This window comes from Rattus norvegicus, chromosome 1 (assembly GCF_036323735.1).
Source record: "Rattus norvegicus strain BN/NHsdMcwi chromosome 1, GRCr8, whole genome shotgun sequence".
Taxonomy (NCBI): domain Eukaryota; kingdom Metazoa; phylum Chordata; class Mammalia; order Rodentia; family Muridae; genus Rattus; species Rattus norvegicus.
Genome location: NC_086019.1, coordinates 201,670,590 through 201,689,499, shown reverse-complemented (window position 1 = coordinate 201,689,499; position 18,910 = coordinate 201,670,590). Strand labels below are relative to the sequence as shown.

General features: G+C 43.4%; 1 protein-coding gene across 4 annotated transcripts in view; it reads right to left on the bottom strand.

The window, feature by feature from the left end:
* Glrx3 (glutaredoxin 3) overlaps positions 1-18,090 on the bottom strand; it is a 30,313-nt gene extending 12,223 nt beyond the window's left edge. Inside the window, exons 1-4 of one of the 4 annotated variants that reach the window (XM_039088751.2) lie at positions 17,903-18,090; positions 9,191-9,299; positions 1,890-1,964; positions 1,014-1,215 (exon numbers count right to left, since the gene is read on the bottom strand). In XM_039088751.2, coding sequence (XP_038944679.1) covers positions 1,014-1,215; positions 1,890-1,964; positions 9,191-9,299; positions 17,903-18,000 — 484 coding nt within the window. In that variant the 5' untranslated portion in view covers positions 18,001-18,090. Of the gene's footprint in view, positions 1-1,013; positions 1,216-1,889; positions 1,965-2,117; positions 2,207-9,190; positions 9,300-17,276; positions 17,516-17,902 lie in introns of those variants that run through there. The other 3 variants (NM_032614.2, XM_039088750.2, XM_063272117.1) reach the window with 3 other exon arrangements.
* Positions 18,091-18,910: the final 820 nt, after the last annotated feature.

Genomic DNA, 18,910 nt, shown 5'->3' with positions numbered 1-18,910 from the left:
TCCCAGCACGCACATAACCCATGAGTCAGTACACAATTATAACTCCAGTTTCCAGAGGACGGAGACAAGAACACGACTGGGGCTTGCCAGCCTAGCAGGTTCCAGACATTGCCTCAAATGATGGGTGCAATCTGACAAAGAAGCTCCAATGTCCTCCTGGCACGGGCATGCCAGGAGAGGGACAACCCAGACACACACACACACACACACACACACACACACACACACTCTCTCTCTCTCTCTCTCTCTCTCTCTCTCTCTCTCTCACACACACACACACACACACACACACACACTCTCTCTCTCTCTCTCTCTCTCTCACACACACACACACACACACTCTCTCTCTCTCTCTCACACACACACACACACACACTCTCTCTCTCTCTCTCTCTCTCTCTCTCACACACACACACACACACACACACACACACACACACACACACACACACACTCTCACAGGGCTGGAGGGATGACCCAGAGGCTAAGAGTGCTTATACTTGTTGTTCTTGCAGAGGACCCAGGTCTCACTCTTAGCACCCATGTTGGGAAGTTGACAACCACCTCTACTTGCATCTCTAGAGAATCCAACATCCTCTTCTAGCCTCTTTGGACCTACATGCTATGCTCACATACAAAGAGACACACACACATACAAAGACATACATACACATACACACACATTTAAAAAGAAACCTTCATAGGCCAAAGACCCATTAACAGAGATAGCAATAGGACAGGTAGCTGGAACCTAATCCCTCCCAGCTCCACTGCCATGTGAGCAAGTTATGTTTGTAGCTGAGGACTCAGATGGGAAACACAGACAGCCTGAACCCGATGATTTCCAAAGAACCCTGCTCTAGCTCCCATGTCCTCCAAATATATAGTCACTGACAGCTATCAATGACTTGTATGACGACACAGGGACGTGTAACCAGCCTAACTCTATGCACGTTAAAAGCACCCATGCAGGCAAGGTCATTCTGTTCCAATCATCAGGATCAGCTTCTTACCACAGCGTGGTTCCTGAGGTGTTCCCTTCATGAAGAGCATGCAGGGGGCAGCGTGAGTCAGCTTTTTCAGGCGAAGGTTGAGATCTTCTTTAACATGTTCATTAGTACTAGGAGGAAAGGATCCACTAGACACGTGTCGCTGGACTTTTTTGGTCAACTCTGGGGCATGTGCACCATCTAACCGGTCGACTTTCTGAGAATTCTAAAGTTTGAAATGTCATTTAGAAAAAAGTGGCGTTTCCTCACATCGTTTACACATCTCTACCAGACTCCGAGGTTACGGGAAGGACCCACAGCTCTAGCTCCTGTTTAAAGGTATCCCTGTTGTTACTGAAGTGAGAGTCTGACCAGCAGCTGCTTGTTCTGCTTCTCACTTAGAAACACTATTTTGGAGCATGCTGGGCAAACAGACATCTCAAAGTAAGCCCAGCGTGATAGACCTACTCAACACAAATGAAGTTCTGGAGAGCTGTGGTAAGTGGTAATAATACCCATGGGTGCCCTGAAGCACAGACTTGCACTCGATTCCCAAGGAGTCATTAATCAACTAGAACCAGCCAGATGTCTCCTCACATCCAGGCACATGTCCTCAATAACCCACTTCAAACCTGGGTCAGGGAGTGCGAGTCGGTAGGAGAAGACTGGATTCTGGTCAGGAGGCTCCAGTTCTAGTTGTGAGCTGCCCACTGCCCACGGCAAGCAACCAGCATGGTCTTCATCAGTGAGAAAAAAGAGAGTACCAGAAAAAGGTGCAAGGCCAGGAGCAACCAAGGAGGCCCGGAGAGGATAAAAGAACGAGACACACAATCCCATGAGCCTCCTGGATTCCCATGAGCCTCCTGGGTGGACCGTCCCTGGGGCCTCCTTCATCCTTACCTTGAAGAACAGGAAGGTGGGAACAGAACTAATTTCATATTTTTCAGATACTTCAGGAACAGCTTCGGCTTCCAGCTTTAAAAACAAAAGAACCCAAGCTTCATTATCACTGGTTCCTTTTCTACTTTGCTATGTAAATCATTTCACATGCACTGTCCCTTCAAGTCCAGGTACTTTAAGACTACAGGACAAAAGTTTATGACACATTTACATTTAAATGAGACTCACTGGGCTGCCATGTCATCCACGGAGTCTGCAGTGTCAAAACAGGTTCAGAGGTTTTTATTTTGTTGCACATTTCAAAAGATGCCTGGAGGCTGTGAATAAAATTTTTGGTGCACTAGTGACCTAGTAAATTTTCAATCATATGCAGCTACTACTATATTGAAATCCATAAATCACTGACCCCAGTTATGTCATGATTACAGTGCTTATTTTCTGCCCACAGCAATCCTTGCTGTTTGCTCTATTGACTAATTTCAAGAGGCAGTACATCATGACTGACAGTTGCAGCTTTCTGCAAATTATGAAGCAAAAAGGAGTATTTCTTCAATAAACTATTGATGTCTGATAAATTTTACTTTTAACCCCTGCATGGCTGCTGAACACTATGCAAACAAACAGCCTGCTAGGTTGCTTGCACTCCAGTCTAGTCAAACATGTAAACTCATTTTGACTAAGATGACTATCTGTCTGATCATTTCCTTGGGGCCCCTCATCAAACATGGTATGATGTGGTATCTGGCACATGGGTTTCAAACAGACTTAGAAACACAATTTCTAGATAATTAGAACACAATTACTGTAAAATATTTACGTAGGTCTTTATAAATATCCTTTGAGGGAAAACCAAGATATATTATATTTTTCTCTCATAGGACTGTCAATTTAATATAAACTTTTAGAAAGCAATAAAAACCTGCATTCACATTATACCTATAGGAAATAAAATTTATTGATAAATTATATTGTTAAATGTGTTTAAAATATATATACTGAATTTCTCCAAGAGTGAGATTTCCACTGGGCTTGAAATGTGATTTTTGCCTCTGCTGTAGCCAGTCAGGCTACCTGTGCTGTCCTGGCGGGCAGAGGCACTGTCTAGCCTGATGTCTCATATGGCCTCGCTCACCCGTGGGCTCACCTGTTCTCAGGCTTTGTTTAAAGAGGACACTTTTAGTGCCTTCACAAGTGTTTTTAATTGTTTCTATTTTTCAAATGTACTTAGAGACCAGACTGACACAAATATTTTGAACAAACTATAGCTTTAGAAATGTATGTGCTATTTTTTTCCTTAGGGGCAGTTCCATACTCAGACCAATGATGCCCATGATGTCACCCATTAGCTGACCCTTGTTCAACTCTCTGATCAGCTGAGCATTGCTCAGAACGAGACCCTACATGCCATATAGCTGAGCAACACTAAGAAGAAACATGTTCCTTGACCAGAACAAAAACACCCTAACTCTTAACACAGGCCTACATATGTTAACTACATTTCTGCTGCCATTCCTGACCGAGGATCAACTAAAAATGCCTCCCCTCAAATGAGCTTCCAGAAGACTCGCTCTTCCTCATAGAGGCAATGGGGACACACAAACACAGAAAAGGTGATGGGATTTCCACTACAGCCATAAAGTTCTCCAAAACATCACCATCTGATATCCTAACACCTTTGTAGAGCTGGGGTAGAATTTGTCTGGCATGCATGTGGGTCTGTGTTCAGTCCCTAGCATCACAGAAAGGAACCTTTGCAACACTCAAAATTCTTTAAAAATATGGCACCAGCAGAGTATAATGGTCTTCATAATAAAAACAGAAAATAGTTTAAATGACCTTCATTTATGTACAAGAGCTCAAAGCTATCTTTCATGAATACCGGCTCCATACTATGAGCCCTTCTACAAACTAGATGAATAAACTTAATAACCTTAAAAACCATCATTTGTGGACACACCTATAAGAGTGTTTCACCCAACAAGAAGCAGACTGAGCAAGGAAGACTCATCTGTCCTCAAACTCCAAGAGCACCACCCAACAGCATAAGGCCTCAACAGAAGAACAACAACAACAACAAAAACCAACAAAGGAAATGTGAATTCGTGCTCTTCTCAGGCTGGAACACCTATCTCTGACCCCTGGAATAAGAACCCCCAGTTATTGAGTCTTTGTGCTCCTGCCCTTGGAGTTCAAGCTCTACACTATCCGCTCCTTGGTCACAGGCCTCTGGCAGACTACACAACAGCACCCCTGCTTCTCCAGCTTAAGAGACTTCTAAAGCTCTGCGATGAGGTGAGCAGATTCCTATAACAAATCTCCTTACTTATCTTTATCTCCATGTTCCAAAGGCTGTTTCCCTGGACAAGCCTGGCTGATGTAAAAGGTGATGTGGGTGACATAATCAGATTCAGAGAAATAACAGTTCCGAAACGAAGCCTAAATATAAAATTTGTGCTTCTGTCATTATGCCACATGCAGCTTTCTACTGCTACAGTCAGAAGAAAGACTGTGCTTTAGGGACTGGTTTACCCACACTGCATCTTCACAATGCCTCTGCTGGGAACTGAGCTCCTCAGAGCCTTCCCATGGTGTGCCTGTGAGAAGGAGAGACAGGAGAGAACATGGCAGGCAGGCAGGCAGGGAGGGAGCTCCTCCTTCATTGTGGGAGGTCTAAGATAGGGGTTCCCTATGTAGTCTTGGCTGCCTAGAACTTGCTATGTAGAACAGATGGCCTCAAATTCAGATCATTGAAGACAGAGACTCAGATCCGTCTGCCTGAGTGCTGGGATTAGAGGTGTGTGCCAACACGCCCAGCAGGGTCCTCACTCTCAGACTCCATTTTACAGGTCAGTGACATCATCAAATGGCTCACAGCTGAGAGTTACTCTAAGCTAGATAATGCCTGAGGTTTAGTACACTGAGTCACTTATTTACTCCTGGTAATAGTTAGCACTACCATCTCAGTTATTTCATACAGAGCAACTGTGCAAACATTTGGAAAGTAGCATAAACTCTAACTTTAAGACACTTGCCTTCAGATATTAAAGAAACCTGGATTTTTTTTAAGATTTTATATTTTTATCATACTGTGTAAGTGTTTACACCATGCCCGGTGCCCACAGGTCAGAGGAAGGGGTCAGATACCCTGGAAGTGCAGTTACAGTTATGAGCCACTGTGTAGGAGCTAGAAACTGAAACAAGGTCCCTAGCAAGGGTCTCTAGTACTCTTAATTGCTGAGCCACAAAGACTCCTACAATAGACCTCGATGTAACTCAGTAGGAGAGCACTAGCCTAACATAAATGTGAGGTACTCAGAACAGTCCAACAGCACAAGGGACGGTGTAGGGATGCAAAGCACAACACTGTAACTTTGTAACTCCTCCATGCCTGACTCTCAGCACAGCAGCCACTATACCAGTGGTTCTCAACCTCCCTAACCCTGAGGCCCTTCAACGCACTTCCTCATGTTATTATGCTCACATAAAATTATTTTCATTGCTACTTCATAACTATAATTTTGTTACTGTTACGAATCAGAATGTCATTATCTGGGTTTGCTGATGGTCTTAGGTGACACTGCACCATACAATGAAATAATACTGACCAGAGCAACATCATAAAACTCTCCCTACACAGCTGACTCTAATCTTTGAAAATGTTTATACTGAAGTGGAATTGTTAGTAATGGTCAGTGTTAACTCTCAACTTGATGAAAGTCTAAAACGCCTGAGAGACTGTCTCTGGGCATGAGTGTGAGGAGACTATCCTAATTACCCAAGTGGGGTGGGAGTGTCAATCCCTTGGCAGGGGATCCTGGGCTGTGTAAGTGGAGAACTGAGCCAAGCAATCACATGTGTCATTCTTGTTCTCTTGGGAATCTGACTGTAATTTGAGCAGCTGCCTCGTTTCTACAGCTGACTTCCCTGCTATGATGGACCTAGAGTTATGAGCTAAATAAACCTTTCTCCCTTAAGTTGATTCTGCCAGTGTATAGCATCGCAGCGATAGGAATGCAACTATGATGCATGGCAAATGAGAAATGCAGGAGAGGAGGATAATTTCCTACAAACAGGATCTGATCTTCTCCCACTTTTTCATCATGGGCAAAGCTGTGGAATTTTCTGTCTCTTTCCTACTATCTCTCATTCCCAAATATCATAATCTGAAAGATTCAATCAAATGATAAATATGTATTCCCACCAGCATGGTACACAAGCCTATTCAACACCCAGGAAGCTGAAGCAGAAGATCATAAATTCATCCTTCCACCTACCCAGACACATCCACATCCATAGATCAATAAAGGGTACTTCCCTTTTAGGTACAGATCTATGTATTTTGAAAAGAAAAGGCACTTAATATTTTAATTAGCCATTTCACTCTATTCTGAGTAAGTTTGACTCTTTGTAAGGCATTTACCAATGGAAGTAATTCATGTATTTCCTCAGTTATTAGAGATGTAAGAACCTACAGAAAAACCCAAGTTTCAGGATCCAACTGGTTATGGCAGCAATTGAGGGAGGGAAGGACCTAGCCCGTCAGCAAGAGCTAGCATCTTACAGCCACATCACAAGGGTCTCAGCAGACAACGCGAAAGCCTTGCCCCTCAGCTTTCAGTCCTGGTAGGAACAAGCTTCACGACTCTTGGCAGAAATGTGTGGCTGATTTGTCTGAGCTGGTGTATCTTAGTAATTAGAAAACTAGTTCTTGGTAGTTACAACCAATTTAAAAGATCATCTTCTAGCTGATCCAGAAGGAGGTGTAGATGAGCTGTTTCACTGCTGGCCTAGCAATGCAGGAAGCCCTGGTTTGATCCTCAGCACCAGAACTGGGGCACTATGGGACCTACTACAATCCCATCACTCATGAGATAGAGGCAGGAGAATCAAAATCTCAGAGTCATCCGTGGCTCCACAGTAAATTCCAAACCAGCCTAGGATACGTAAAGCTCTGTCTCAAAATAAGAGGAGGAGGAGGAGGAAGAAGAGGAGGAAGAAGAGGAAGAGGAGGAAGAAGTAGTAGTAGTAATAGTAATTTACATGCAAATCAAAAAAAACGTATTTAAAAGGAAATCGCTTATTTAAGTGACTTTGTGAGCCTACTAGCAAAGACTGGAACAGTCACTTCATTTTGCAAGTCAAAATGCCAAACTAGCTGGGCACCCGAGAGGCAGAGGCAGATAGATATAGCTACGAGTTTGAGGCCAGTCTGGTCGGCAGAGTAAGTTACAGGATAGCCAGGGCTACACAGAGAAACCCTGTCCTGAAAGACAAAAAAAAAAAAAAAAAAAAAAAAGCCAAACTAATACACCTTTTTTTAAACGACCAACTGGACAGAATGTAGGAGTGGTAAGCCATTCCTGAGGTAACAGCTACAAGAGGCTGATACTAAAGTCTGGCGTGAATCCAAAAGTTTGAGATCAGCCCGGGAAACACAGTGAGACTCCCAACTCAAGAGATAAAAAAGTCACTAATGAGTAGAGTATTTGCCTTTCTCCAGAAATTTCCAGAACTCCTACTTACAAACACACTGCTGCAAACCCTTACACAGTCAGGCCTAGGCATCCCCGACAATCCAGCAGTACCACACACCTCGGACTCTTGGCTCACTGCTACATTTAAGCACTTGAACAACTTGAAATCTCACTGCCAAGTCTGGTACCAATGTGAGAAGCCATTCTACAGTGACTTTAAATAAATCATTCAGATGGCAGCTGAGAACAGCGTGTTACCTAAATCAGTAACATTATACGTATGAAAGCAGACATGGGACAATTACGGTCATCCTGACTAATTCTATGATTGAAGTGTTTAATCATTCATTACACTTGTAGTCATTATCTTTTCTCACTGGCCAAACATGCAGTTTTAATGCTCCCTTCTATTATTTATACTGGACATTTTAGGGTTACCTTCTAGGGTTACATTATGCATTTCATCAGAATTTTAAATAAGTCCTTAAATTTTAAAAAGCTAACTATTATATTCATATTTGTGCTATCTGCATAAAGAAACACTGAGAGAATTCATACAAAATTAATACAACTGGTTACTTACAGGGACGGACAAAGGTTGGCAGGGAAGACATGGAGTGAACCTTCTCAGTGTCCACCCTGCTATTCTGCTTGGCATTTTGAGCCATCAGAATACACTACCTATTCAAAGCACAAAAACTCAGTCTGTGCAAATGCTCTCAGAAAACATAATTACCTACCATAAAAAGGAATTAAGAAACTAGATATCTGAAATCTGACCAGAGCTTCACATGGCCTCTAACCTCATACATCTGTCAACATGTATTTTGAACTCACAATTTATAGTTTTAAAATGAAGGTTTTTGTTTTTGTTTTAAATCCTAAGGATTTAGCACTCAGAAAAAAGGCACAAAACACTGACCCCAGCACTTGGGAAGCAAAAACACTGAGATCTTGAGGCCAGACTGTGCTGTGAGACCCTGTCTCAAAGTAAATAAATCAACTCTAAGAATTAAGACTTTCGAATACAATAATTCCCAACAAATAATTCTCCCTTTCTAATAATTCTCAACAAATACTTTGCTCTTTTAAAAACCTGAACCAGTATTACTTCCTGAATGGCTAGACTACATGTATGTAAAGTAACTCTGCTATCACCAGGCCCAGCTATCGACTCCCTCTGAGAACCCAGGCTCTCAGAAGACAGCACGAAACGTAGACACAAGACTTGAATAAAACAGGGGCTCAGCGTACAGAGGAGAGGCAGACACAACTGACCCCAGCAACCTGTTTATACACGCACTTTCTAGAATCATTTTCACAACATAGCTAGCTACCTTCTCAATGTTCTCCAACTACTATCAAGCTAAAATTATCCAGTGAATTATCTGGTCTGCTTGTCCTGTCAGACACTTCTGTCTTTTGCCCACTCTGGAGTGATTTTTTAAACTATGTGAGAAATACAACACTAAAAGATCTGTCAAGGAGAGATGGCTTGGCGGTGAAGAGCACTGCCTGCTCTTCCAGAGGTCCTGAGTTCAATTCCCAGCAACCACATAATGGCTCACAACCATCTGTAATGGGATCTGATGCCCTCTTCTGATGTGTCTGATGAAAGCTACAGTGTGCTCATATACATACATAAATAAATAAATAAATAAACAAACAAACAAACAAACCTTTAAAAAAATCTGGCACAATAACTTGCTGCAAATATAACAGAATTCAACACAAAGTTCAAGTATTTGGAACTTCACATTGTAAAACTCTAGTCTATCCCATAAGTCAGATATTAATAAAGGACATAAGACTGAAAATGTATAGTACCTTCACAAATGAAACATGAGGATGCTCTTTAGCTAACTCTGCCATGACATCGTTCATCTGTACACACTGTGGAGCCCATGGCGCCCAGAAATGGACCACAAGGAGTGACCTGTAAATCAAAAAAACATTTTTTATTATAATAATCCCAGAAGCAAATATGGGTATAGATCAAATTCTCCTACCTAGGAAACAGAGTTCTGTTGTAGCATGTGGCATCACTGCCAGTCTTCAGACTATTTGGATGAATATTCAAGTTAATAGGATTTCTTAAGTCAAGATTAAGCCCAGTGAGTGGGTCTAAATGTGCATCCATCTCAACACACATCAATTTTATTTTCAGACCCATGATGAAAGGAGAGTCTGAATTTCTATACAAGCAAGCTGCTGCTGAGAAATGGTTATAAACGCATTATTAATATTAATCTCACATAATATTGTGACAAAGAGATACAACTGTAACCACAGAAGAGCAAAAAAGTCTTAACAGTAAAGGCAAGGCAGAAGAGAGCAGAGCTGCAATCATGGTCATGGCTGCCTGTGCAGTTATGTTACCAGAGAACCCTCCATGTGGGCGATCAGCGGCGTCATCTGATTCCTAGGCCATGTTACCAATCTTAGTTATTTCCATGCAAAACTGCTTTCACAAAGACCTATGTTTGAAACCACCTCAAATTTAACTGAAACGTGAATTTACAGAATTCTAAATTCAAATAAAACCCTCCTCCAAGGTGGGGGGGGGGCACACATAAAGAAGTGTTATATGGAGAAAGATGCAAACATTTACCTCCCAGCAAGGAACAGAATAAGTAACGATAACGGGGGCTGGAAAAATGCTGGGCGTGAGCAGTGCTTGCTGCTCTATCTACACAAGGACAGAGGTCACACGGTTCACAAAAATCTCCAAAGACAGCAGCTCCAAAGTTCTGGCCTGCATGGTTACCCACATGCACTTGTACACATATACATGTGCACACACAGAAACACATATAAATTAAATCTAAAAAAAAAAAAAAAAAAAAAAAAACACAGATGAGAAGTGGGACCCTACCCACAACAAGACACATATGGGATATATGGGATGAGGAAGGTTACAGCCAGAAAGAGCAAAAAAGGGTGACAGACCACAATCAAAGGTTGACTACAAGTCCTGGCTTAAACACTGATGGTGAATGTCCTAAGAGGAAGCGAAGTCTACTTAATATCAGGACCAGGGCTCAAGCACAGAGAACCTCACTCTCTACAGATGTGGAAATCAAGAAACACAGAGCCAACCATGGCACAGAAGGGACAGAGGAGACTGGACATCAGTGTCTCTGGGTCTCATCAACACTGCACACATCAGGCCAGATGGAGGGACAGAGAGAAGAGGGACAGTTTCAGGAGTTTTAAGATCAGTCTCCCAGAAGTCAAGAGAACGGCAAGGGAGAAGTTCCAACCACTAAGGTAACAACGAACAGTGAATGTGGCTGATTGCCAAAAGAAGCCAAGAGCCACAGCTGCACAGGGAGCTGACTGGAAGTGGCCGCCACAGAAATCAACTCAAGAGGTCTGGACTGCACAGAGGAATCCAAGAACATGGGGTTCAGCTTAACTCCGGTGCAAGAAATCAATCCCCAGATGCTTGTATAGTGCAGGAACAATGCCAGTGTAGACAGAGTTGAAAATCTGAGACAGCTGTAGGTGCAAGGTTTCCAAGAAGTTAGGAAAGGAGAAAGGTAGCCAGAGCAAAAGAATAGTGCTGCTTTCTCTTACCCTCTCTTACCCCCTTGCTTTCTATTCTTCTCTGTTATTGACTCCATTTCCCCCCCCCGCCCCCCACGTGCCCGTGGCCGGCCACCTTTCCTCTCTTTTTCTACTCTTCTCTCATTAAATTAAATTTAAAAAAAAAAAAAAAAAAAAAGAACAGTGCCTTCCAGTTCAGAGCCAAAGAAAGAAGAGAAGATTAAATGGCAGGTACAAAGTAGGGATAGGGAGGGTTGAAAAAGAAGCTACCTGGAATCCTGGATTTGCTCACGCATAATGCTAGATCACACACGGAAACAGAAATGGAAGCTCAGTGTGGAACTACATGTTTATAACCCCAGCACTACAGAGGCTGAGGTGGAAGAATGAGCAGTTCAAAGCCATCCTGAGCCAGTAGGACCGCCTCAAAAATGGTGGGGACTGGGCTGAGGGAGGGGAGGCAGACAGTTGTGGAAGACTGGGACTATTTAGAAATGATGAAGGAAAGCCATTTGAAAGGATACCAAAGGCAAAAAGGAGGATCCATCTAAGGCAAGAAAGGACACACTGTATGTTCCATAAATGGGTTACAATTTACACCAGACAGACTTGTATCTGGCAGATCTTTGAAGAGCCTCAGCTGATGGCAACTGCTCTATCAAGCAGTGTTGCCTCTCGGTCACACATTCAGCTAGACAACATTTTCCAGTCCTCCTTAAAGTTGTCTGGGGACCATGAACTAAATAAGTTCTAGCCTACAGAACACTAAAACCCTCCCTCATAAGCCTGTGCAGGCTCTGACCACACCTTTCAGCCCAGCAGAGCATCTAAGAGAGGTCCCAAGGCCTACTTGAGGCAAGAAAAGCAAGTCAACAAGACCTTGACAAGGGGGTTGGGGATTTAGCTCAGTGGTAGAGCGCTTGCCTAGCAAGCACAAGGCCCTGGGTTCGGTCCCCAGCTCTGGAAAAAAAAAGAAAAGAAAAAAAAAAGTTTAAAAAAAAAGACCTTGACAAGGGGCATCCAAGCAGTCTGTAACACACCCAAATGCCCACAGATAGAAAAAGCACCCTACACTCCAACAATGAAACATGCGCCAACTATTCAACTATGGAGGGGTGGGGGGCTGCTGGTTGATGGTGGCATACGCCATTAATCTCAGCACTTGGGAGGCAGAGGCAAGACAGGCAAGGCTACACAGAATAACCCTGTCTCAAAACAACAAAACCCCAAAAAGCTGTTCTAGAGAAACACACAACCACATAGACAAGTCTAGAAAACAAGCCAAGCCAAGGATACCAGATTAAAAGAATCATCTGCCAAGACAGTTTACAGTGTTGAGGTAGCAGCAACACAAGAGGAAAGACTTGGCTACCCTCCATCCAGTCCAACCATACAGTTTTCATTCTGACATGATTACATCAAGATACCCATTGTTAAAAGGAGGCTTTTAACTTGAGAACATGTCTAGCATTGACTCACTGAACAAACCCACACACTGTACTCCTCCATGAGCCTAACAGCCTATGAACAAATACAATTTAATACATTTGTTTAGAGACTGTGACAGAAACTGAGAATAATTGGCCACAAATACCTGCTACAAACTAGCTTGTGGTAAACTGCTTGAAAATGTAAGATCACAAAGACTGAAACTACCATCACTTCACTCATGACTCAAACAGCAGAAGGTTATACAGCAGAGCCTACTTGCAGTAAATCCTAACTTGGCTTCACAGAACTAAGGCAGTCCCGTTGGGCAGCGCAGATAAAATCCTTACAAGGAAAGGGGGAAGCATATGAGCAACTGGCCCAGGTGTGACAGTGGCAGTACACCTGACAAAGCAACTTAAAAGGGCTTATTCTGAAAAAGGAAAAAAAAAAAATCATAGCATAGTAGTGCACAGTTAATCCCTGCTCTTAGGAAGCAGAAGTGGAAGGGTTCCACACACATTCAGGGTGGGTCTTCCCATGTCAATTTACCTAATCTAGATCCCTCTCAGAAACCCTCATAACAGGTCTCTTGGTGACTGTGGCTCCTGCCAAGGAGAAAATCACTATTAGTCACCACAGGAGTGAAAGGAGAGCCTAAGAAAGGGAGGGCAGAAACTACAAAATATGCATAAGTCCAAGAACAAGGCAAGCCATGCTGATAGATCAGGGGTACAAGGGCCTCCAGGAGTTCAAGAGCCTGTCTTCAAGACAGCTAAACCCACATGAGCAGCAGTAGTCTTGAAAGGTGAGATACACTTTTCAGTGAGGATTTCTAAAAGGAAGTGTAAGAAGCACCTTCTCACCCTGCTGGTAGAAACTAAAAACCAGACCTCCACAAAGTCCATACCCGCAAAGTATTTATTCCAAGAATTAAAAATACAAAGATTTAGGAAGACAGGTATCTTCTTACCACTACAGAAGAAAATAACCCCCCCCCAAAAAAAAACAAAATAAACTCTTATCTCACAACAGCTTTCAAATAACTAAAGTACTTTTAAAATATTAAAGTATTTCTAAATATTTAAAATACACTAGAAACCAAATTTGCAAAGAAATTTTAATGACATAAGAAAATGCTGACAATTTTGGCTTGCTTTTAAAAATTACAGTAGGAGGATAGAGATGTAGCTCATGGCAGAGGCTAGTATGCCTTAGGCCTTGGACTTAATTCCAGCAGCAGAGTTAAAAGAATAATAGTAATAGTAATAATAATAATAACAACAACAACAACAACAAGGGACTAGCCCAAGTGTGAAAAGCAAAAGAGGAAAGCTGGGTGTGCTGATGTCTGCCTGCAATTGCAGCACTCCCAAGTAGAGGCAGCCAGATCATGAGCTCAAGGTCATCCTCAGCTGCTGGGGACAGCATAGGATGACAGGGACTGCCAGCAGTAGGCCGGGATGGAGACATCTCAGTAGCTCACAGCAGCTCTATGTAAAAACTGGTTGTTCCCATTTCTCCTAACCTTAGCCCTGGACAATGGCTATACAGATTTCATTTGTGCCTGACTGCCTTTCAGTAGGCCTTGGTGTGCATAATTATTCTATTATATCTGACTTTCCTACTTCTTTCTCCTTCTGCTCTGGTGAATTCTGTGAAACTAGATGGTCCTTGATGCAATGATTGTTAAACAATTGGAAATTGAGGCATAGGGGCACAGCACAGCACAGTCCTAATGGCCCAGGTGCGTGCTGTGTGTTCTCATCTTGGAAATAATGTAATAACTGCACAATAGTAGTTACAGATTAATGCTTGACTTGCAAAAAAACTTTAAAGAAATTATTAAAAGATGAATTAGAGCCAACATTGGGACCTCAAGAAAGGAAAAAATTATTGAAGTTAGGAAATAAGTTTTACATAACATTTGAGAGTGGTTCCTGGATAAGGAAGTATAGAATACATAAAATTATATACTAAGAACTAAGTCAAAATACTGGGACTCTTACAAGAGTCATTGTGTGCAAGGAACAGAAAGCTAGCGGAACTACTGAGTTAAGGGTTAACTTGATCCTTTCTGGCCACTGCCTGGCAGTTTTGCCCATGTCATTTATCATTAGAGCGTCACAGGAAAATGCAAGTAGCTGACTTTGGAGCTCTGAGCTCTGAAGTATAATAAGTCAAAAGTTAAAGTTTAAATAATGATAAGTTTACAATTATTATTTTGGCCACAGGCCTGGGAATAGGGGAAGCTTGAAACTTTGGGGAAAAATTGTAATTCTTACTTCTTTGTGGGATGTGGTTATTCTTTTGAATTTGATTTGGCAATGATTATACAATGTTTTTTCTACCTGCTTTTGGATTATCAATAAAAGACTGGGACAAGAGAAAGGCTAGAAAGCATGTGAAGAGTGAATGTGAGAGTGAATGAGAGAGCGAGTGAAGGAGTAAAAGATGAAGTGAATGAGACAGCATAACAAGAGAACGTGAAGGGTGAGTGAAGAGAGAATGTGAGGTGTGTATGAAGATTGTGTGTGTGAGAATGAAAAGGTAATGAACAGAGGTGTACATGAGTGTGGGAGTTCGAGAAAAGAAAAGGGCAATAGAAAAAAGCAGACTGCGCATAAGAATGCAGAGTGTGTGCAGCCTCAAGCTTCGAGAGAGAGAGAGAGAGAAAGAGAGAGAGAGAGAGAGAGAGAGAGAGAGAGAGGAAGGAAACTTTAAGCCTTGAAACTGCCTGTACCCAAAGAGTAGTCTGTGTATATTTATTATGTGCCCTCCAGATATCCCTGCTTCCAGTTGAGAACTCCAATCCTGTGTCCAGGCTGGACCCCGACACTCAGCTACATCTAGGGTTCCAGGCCAGCCTCCATTGAGCCCTGGCTTCAAAGAGAAGGGCAGGAAGAGGAAGAAAGAGCTAAGTTTTGCTCCAAGGGCACTAACATGGCTTTGAATTCTTTGAACACCCACAACTATAAACAGTAATAACTTACACCATGGGATGATAGAAAGATCAAACAAAAATGTGTTTTGATAACATCATTGCATGTGTTTAACGTGAATGATTATTGCCCAAGATATCCTTATATTTACACTCCTAGCTCTTATTTTCCGTTTAAGCATGGGATACCAACCGCACATGTGATAGGATTGATGTCACCCTCTATACTGTATGTAACTAGTCTCTCCCTCATAAGTCAGGCCAGTATGTCCAATGCATTGTTTTAGGACAACAATTAGAAAGATCAAGCTGAAAACTTTACTAACAAGACTCCCTTATACCCTGCACTGGCATTCAAACCAGTGCTCTGAACATGCACCCCACTACTGAGCTGCACTACACCCCAGAATATTTGACTATTTTAGCAGACATAATGAGTCTCAGTTCTCCATCAATGAAACAATTAGCTCAAATGTCATTTGTTGTTCTATTACAGTGTTCTATTACTCCAGTTATTCATCTGCAAATTACAGTACAAATTCTAAGCACTACTACCATATTTTGGATTCTAAGTGGTTTATGAATGGGCCCAAATTCATAAACCAACTCTGATACCCAATTCCCACTTCCACTGTATAGACAAAAACTAAGATTCCAGTAACTTACACAAACATAAAAACTTATCAGAAAAATTACACTGTGTGTGTGTGTGTGTGTGTTTAATATAAAAAGTAAATTTCTGGACTGGACAGATGACTCAATGATTTTACAAGCACTAACTGCTCTTCCAGAAGACCGGGATTCCATTCCTAGCACCAACACAAAGGCTCACAATTCCAGAGGAGCCAATGCCCTCTTCTGGCTTCTGGGGTACTGCATGCATATGGTGCACAGACACACACACACACACACACACACACACACACACACACACACACCAGCAATAAAAGAAAAAGGTAGATTTCAACCCACATCAAAATTGAAAAGTCTTGACATGGGAATGATGGCACTCACAAATGCTATTTGTATTTTTTAAAGCATTTTCTTTTTTTAAAATATCTTTTGTTTTGATGTTTTTTTTAAGATTTACTTATTTAATGTTATGTGAATACACTGTCACTGTCTTCAGATACACCAGAAGAGGTCACCAGATCCCATTATAGTTGGGAGGCACCATGTGGTTGCTGGGATTTGAACTCAGGACCTCTGGAAGAGCAGTCAGTGCTTTTAACCACTGAGCCGCCTCTCCAGCCCCATCTATCCAGCCCCACTATTTGTATTCTTAATGGCTTCCACATCCACACAGTGCAGCTCCTTCATTGAGTGTCATACAGCACTTCCCATGAGACCCATTCCTGAGTCATCTCAGGCACACACCAGTGACAAGAATATATGTAAATGGGTTCGGGGTTTGTGCTGTTCCTGTTCTGTCCCCCTCCTCACTGAGAGAAATAAATGTTTGTTTCCTGGTTTTTTTCCCCATATACCTCTGGCTAGCTGAAATTCACTATGAAGACCAAACTGACCTTGAACTTGCAGAATAAATGGCATGTTAACTTTTACCCACTAAGGCCTATTTAAACCATGAAACATAAAAACAAGCTAAGCATGTGAAACACGCTCACACACATAAAAGAATCTTCTCAGATGATTTAAGTTCAAGCTTTGCAGGACATGTCCACACAAGCCCTCATCACTCCATGAGGCCATCTCTGACGTCCTCCACAATGCCTGGTAAACGACCTGGCTGGATCAATCAGAGCCCAGCTTCTACCTACGAGCAAATGTTATTCTCCTCTCTTTTCCTTTTTTTTTTTTTTTAAAGAACTGGAAGGTTTTTGTTATTGTTGTTATCTGTTGTTTTCGGTGCTAAAAGTTGAACTAAGGGCTTCTTGTATATTAAGCACTAGCTACAACCGCCAGCCTCTGAATGAGCTATTTTAACTCCCCTCTATGCTTTATAAAGTAGCAGATGTCAGCCAGTCAATCTCCCACCTGCCCGCTCTGCTCTGTAAAGACACCAAGGCCTCACATAAGTGGAGAGAGCTTCCGGTACGCCAACCACAGCAGCACTTGAACCGAACCGGTCCATTCACCCGGGAGGAAGCCAAAGGTGACGTTATGAAACTTGCCCCAGGGTTACTAGAACATAAGGAGGGTTAGGGAGAGAGGTTGGGGATCCCAGGCAGTTGACCCCGAAACCCCTCACTACTCTGCAGACCAAGGCTGGGCAGCATCACAGAGAGCCGAGGTAGTGGTTTCCCACGCATCCCCAGGGCTGGCCTTTGGAAGTCTTGTCCAAAGGCGAACCGCGCTTGCACCGGGCCGCAGCAGACCCTCCCTAAGTCAGCTGGTGATTCAGGAAAGTCCCGGACCTAGGGACTAGGCTCGGCCTGCCGGCTGATCACCAGCCAAGACTTCCTTCAGGAGGCGCCCACATGCGGGTCTCCGGAGGGCAGGTCCATTGTGCTCTGCTTCCCTAGGAGGGGGTACCACCGCGGCCCAACTAAGGCCGCCGTTGGACCACGAGCTCAACCCGCACATGCGGCGTTCGGGGGCCGCCCTCAAGACCCCCAGCCCGCCGCCCTCTGGTCCCCGGGCCCTCTTGCCGACCCGCATACTTGGTTTTGAGGCGCAGTAGCTCCTCAAACTGCCGGGCAGAGCCGACTTCCACCACTGCCACGGCCGCCTCGGCTGCTTCAGCCGCCCCCGCCGCCATGCTGCCTCCGCCAGACGCCAGCAGTCGAGCGCCGGAGGCTCGATAGGGCGGGATGGACACTCGAGGAGGCTGCGCACGGGGAAGCCACGCCCGCTGCGGTGGGGACCCACCCCTAACACACTATACCACGCCTTCCAGCTCTGAAGGGAACTCCCTGGGGCCAGGAGAACTGGGAGCTTTGGAGGCACTACTGGTGGCGCTGGGTTGACTAGTGGAGCCTCGCTGTTTTGTATTGGTGTGCTAACTAGCTAGATGCCTTGGCCCCTGGCTGTTGTAGCTCTGGAGCACATAAACCTACAATAGGAAGGGATGTAAGTATGTGTGTTTTGTAAATCAGAGTGAAGTCAGATTAGAATATTGGCAAGCTGAAATCTCACATGAAGCTGCATAAAGATGAACTAGGAAGTCGAAGACTAAAACCAATAGTATCTGAGCAAAACCCTGATAGTCCTTGTACCTCAGTCCTGAAGGAAACTCGAACTCTTCTAGAAGTGCCCTCGGAACCCCAAAATCAACCCTTCGGTACAACCCTGTGATCCCCGTTGCAACCTTGACACGGCAAGGCCTAAATGGCCCCATTGCCTCTAAGAACCGTTAGGCTCCTTTTTAGAGTTCCTGCACCTTCCCACCCAGACCCTGCCGCCATGACCCTCGCCTTCCTTCCCTGTATGGGCAGTGACTCTCCAGCGGTATCTCCACACCATTTCCCATGCTAAGGCAGGAAGAGTTCCTTAAGTTTGAGTCCAGCCTGGCCATACAGTGAGTTCCAGGCCAGCCTGAGTAACAGTAGCCGATTACATGTTGAAATATTTTATTTCGGATATATTGGGAATTAAAGATTTCCTTTTACCTTTGCTCACTGGGCCACTTTAAAATACACAGGAGTGTCCCTTGTGGTGGCCACTCCTGT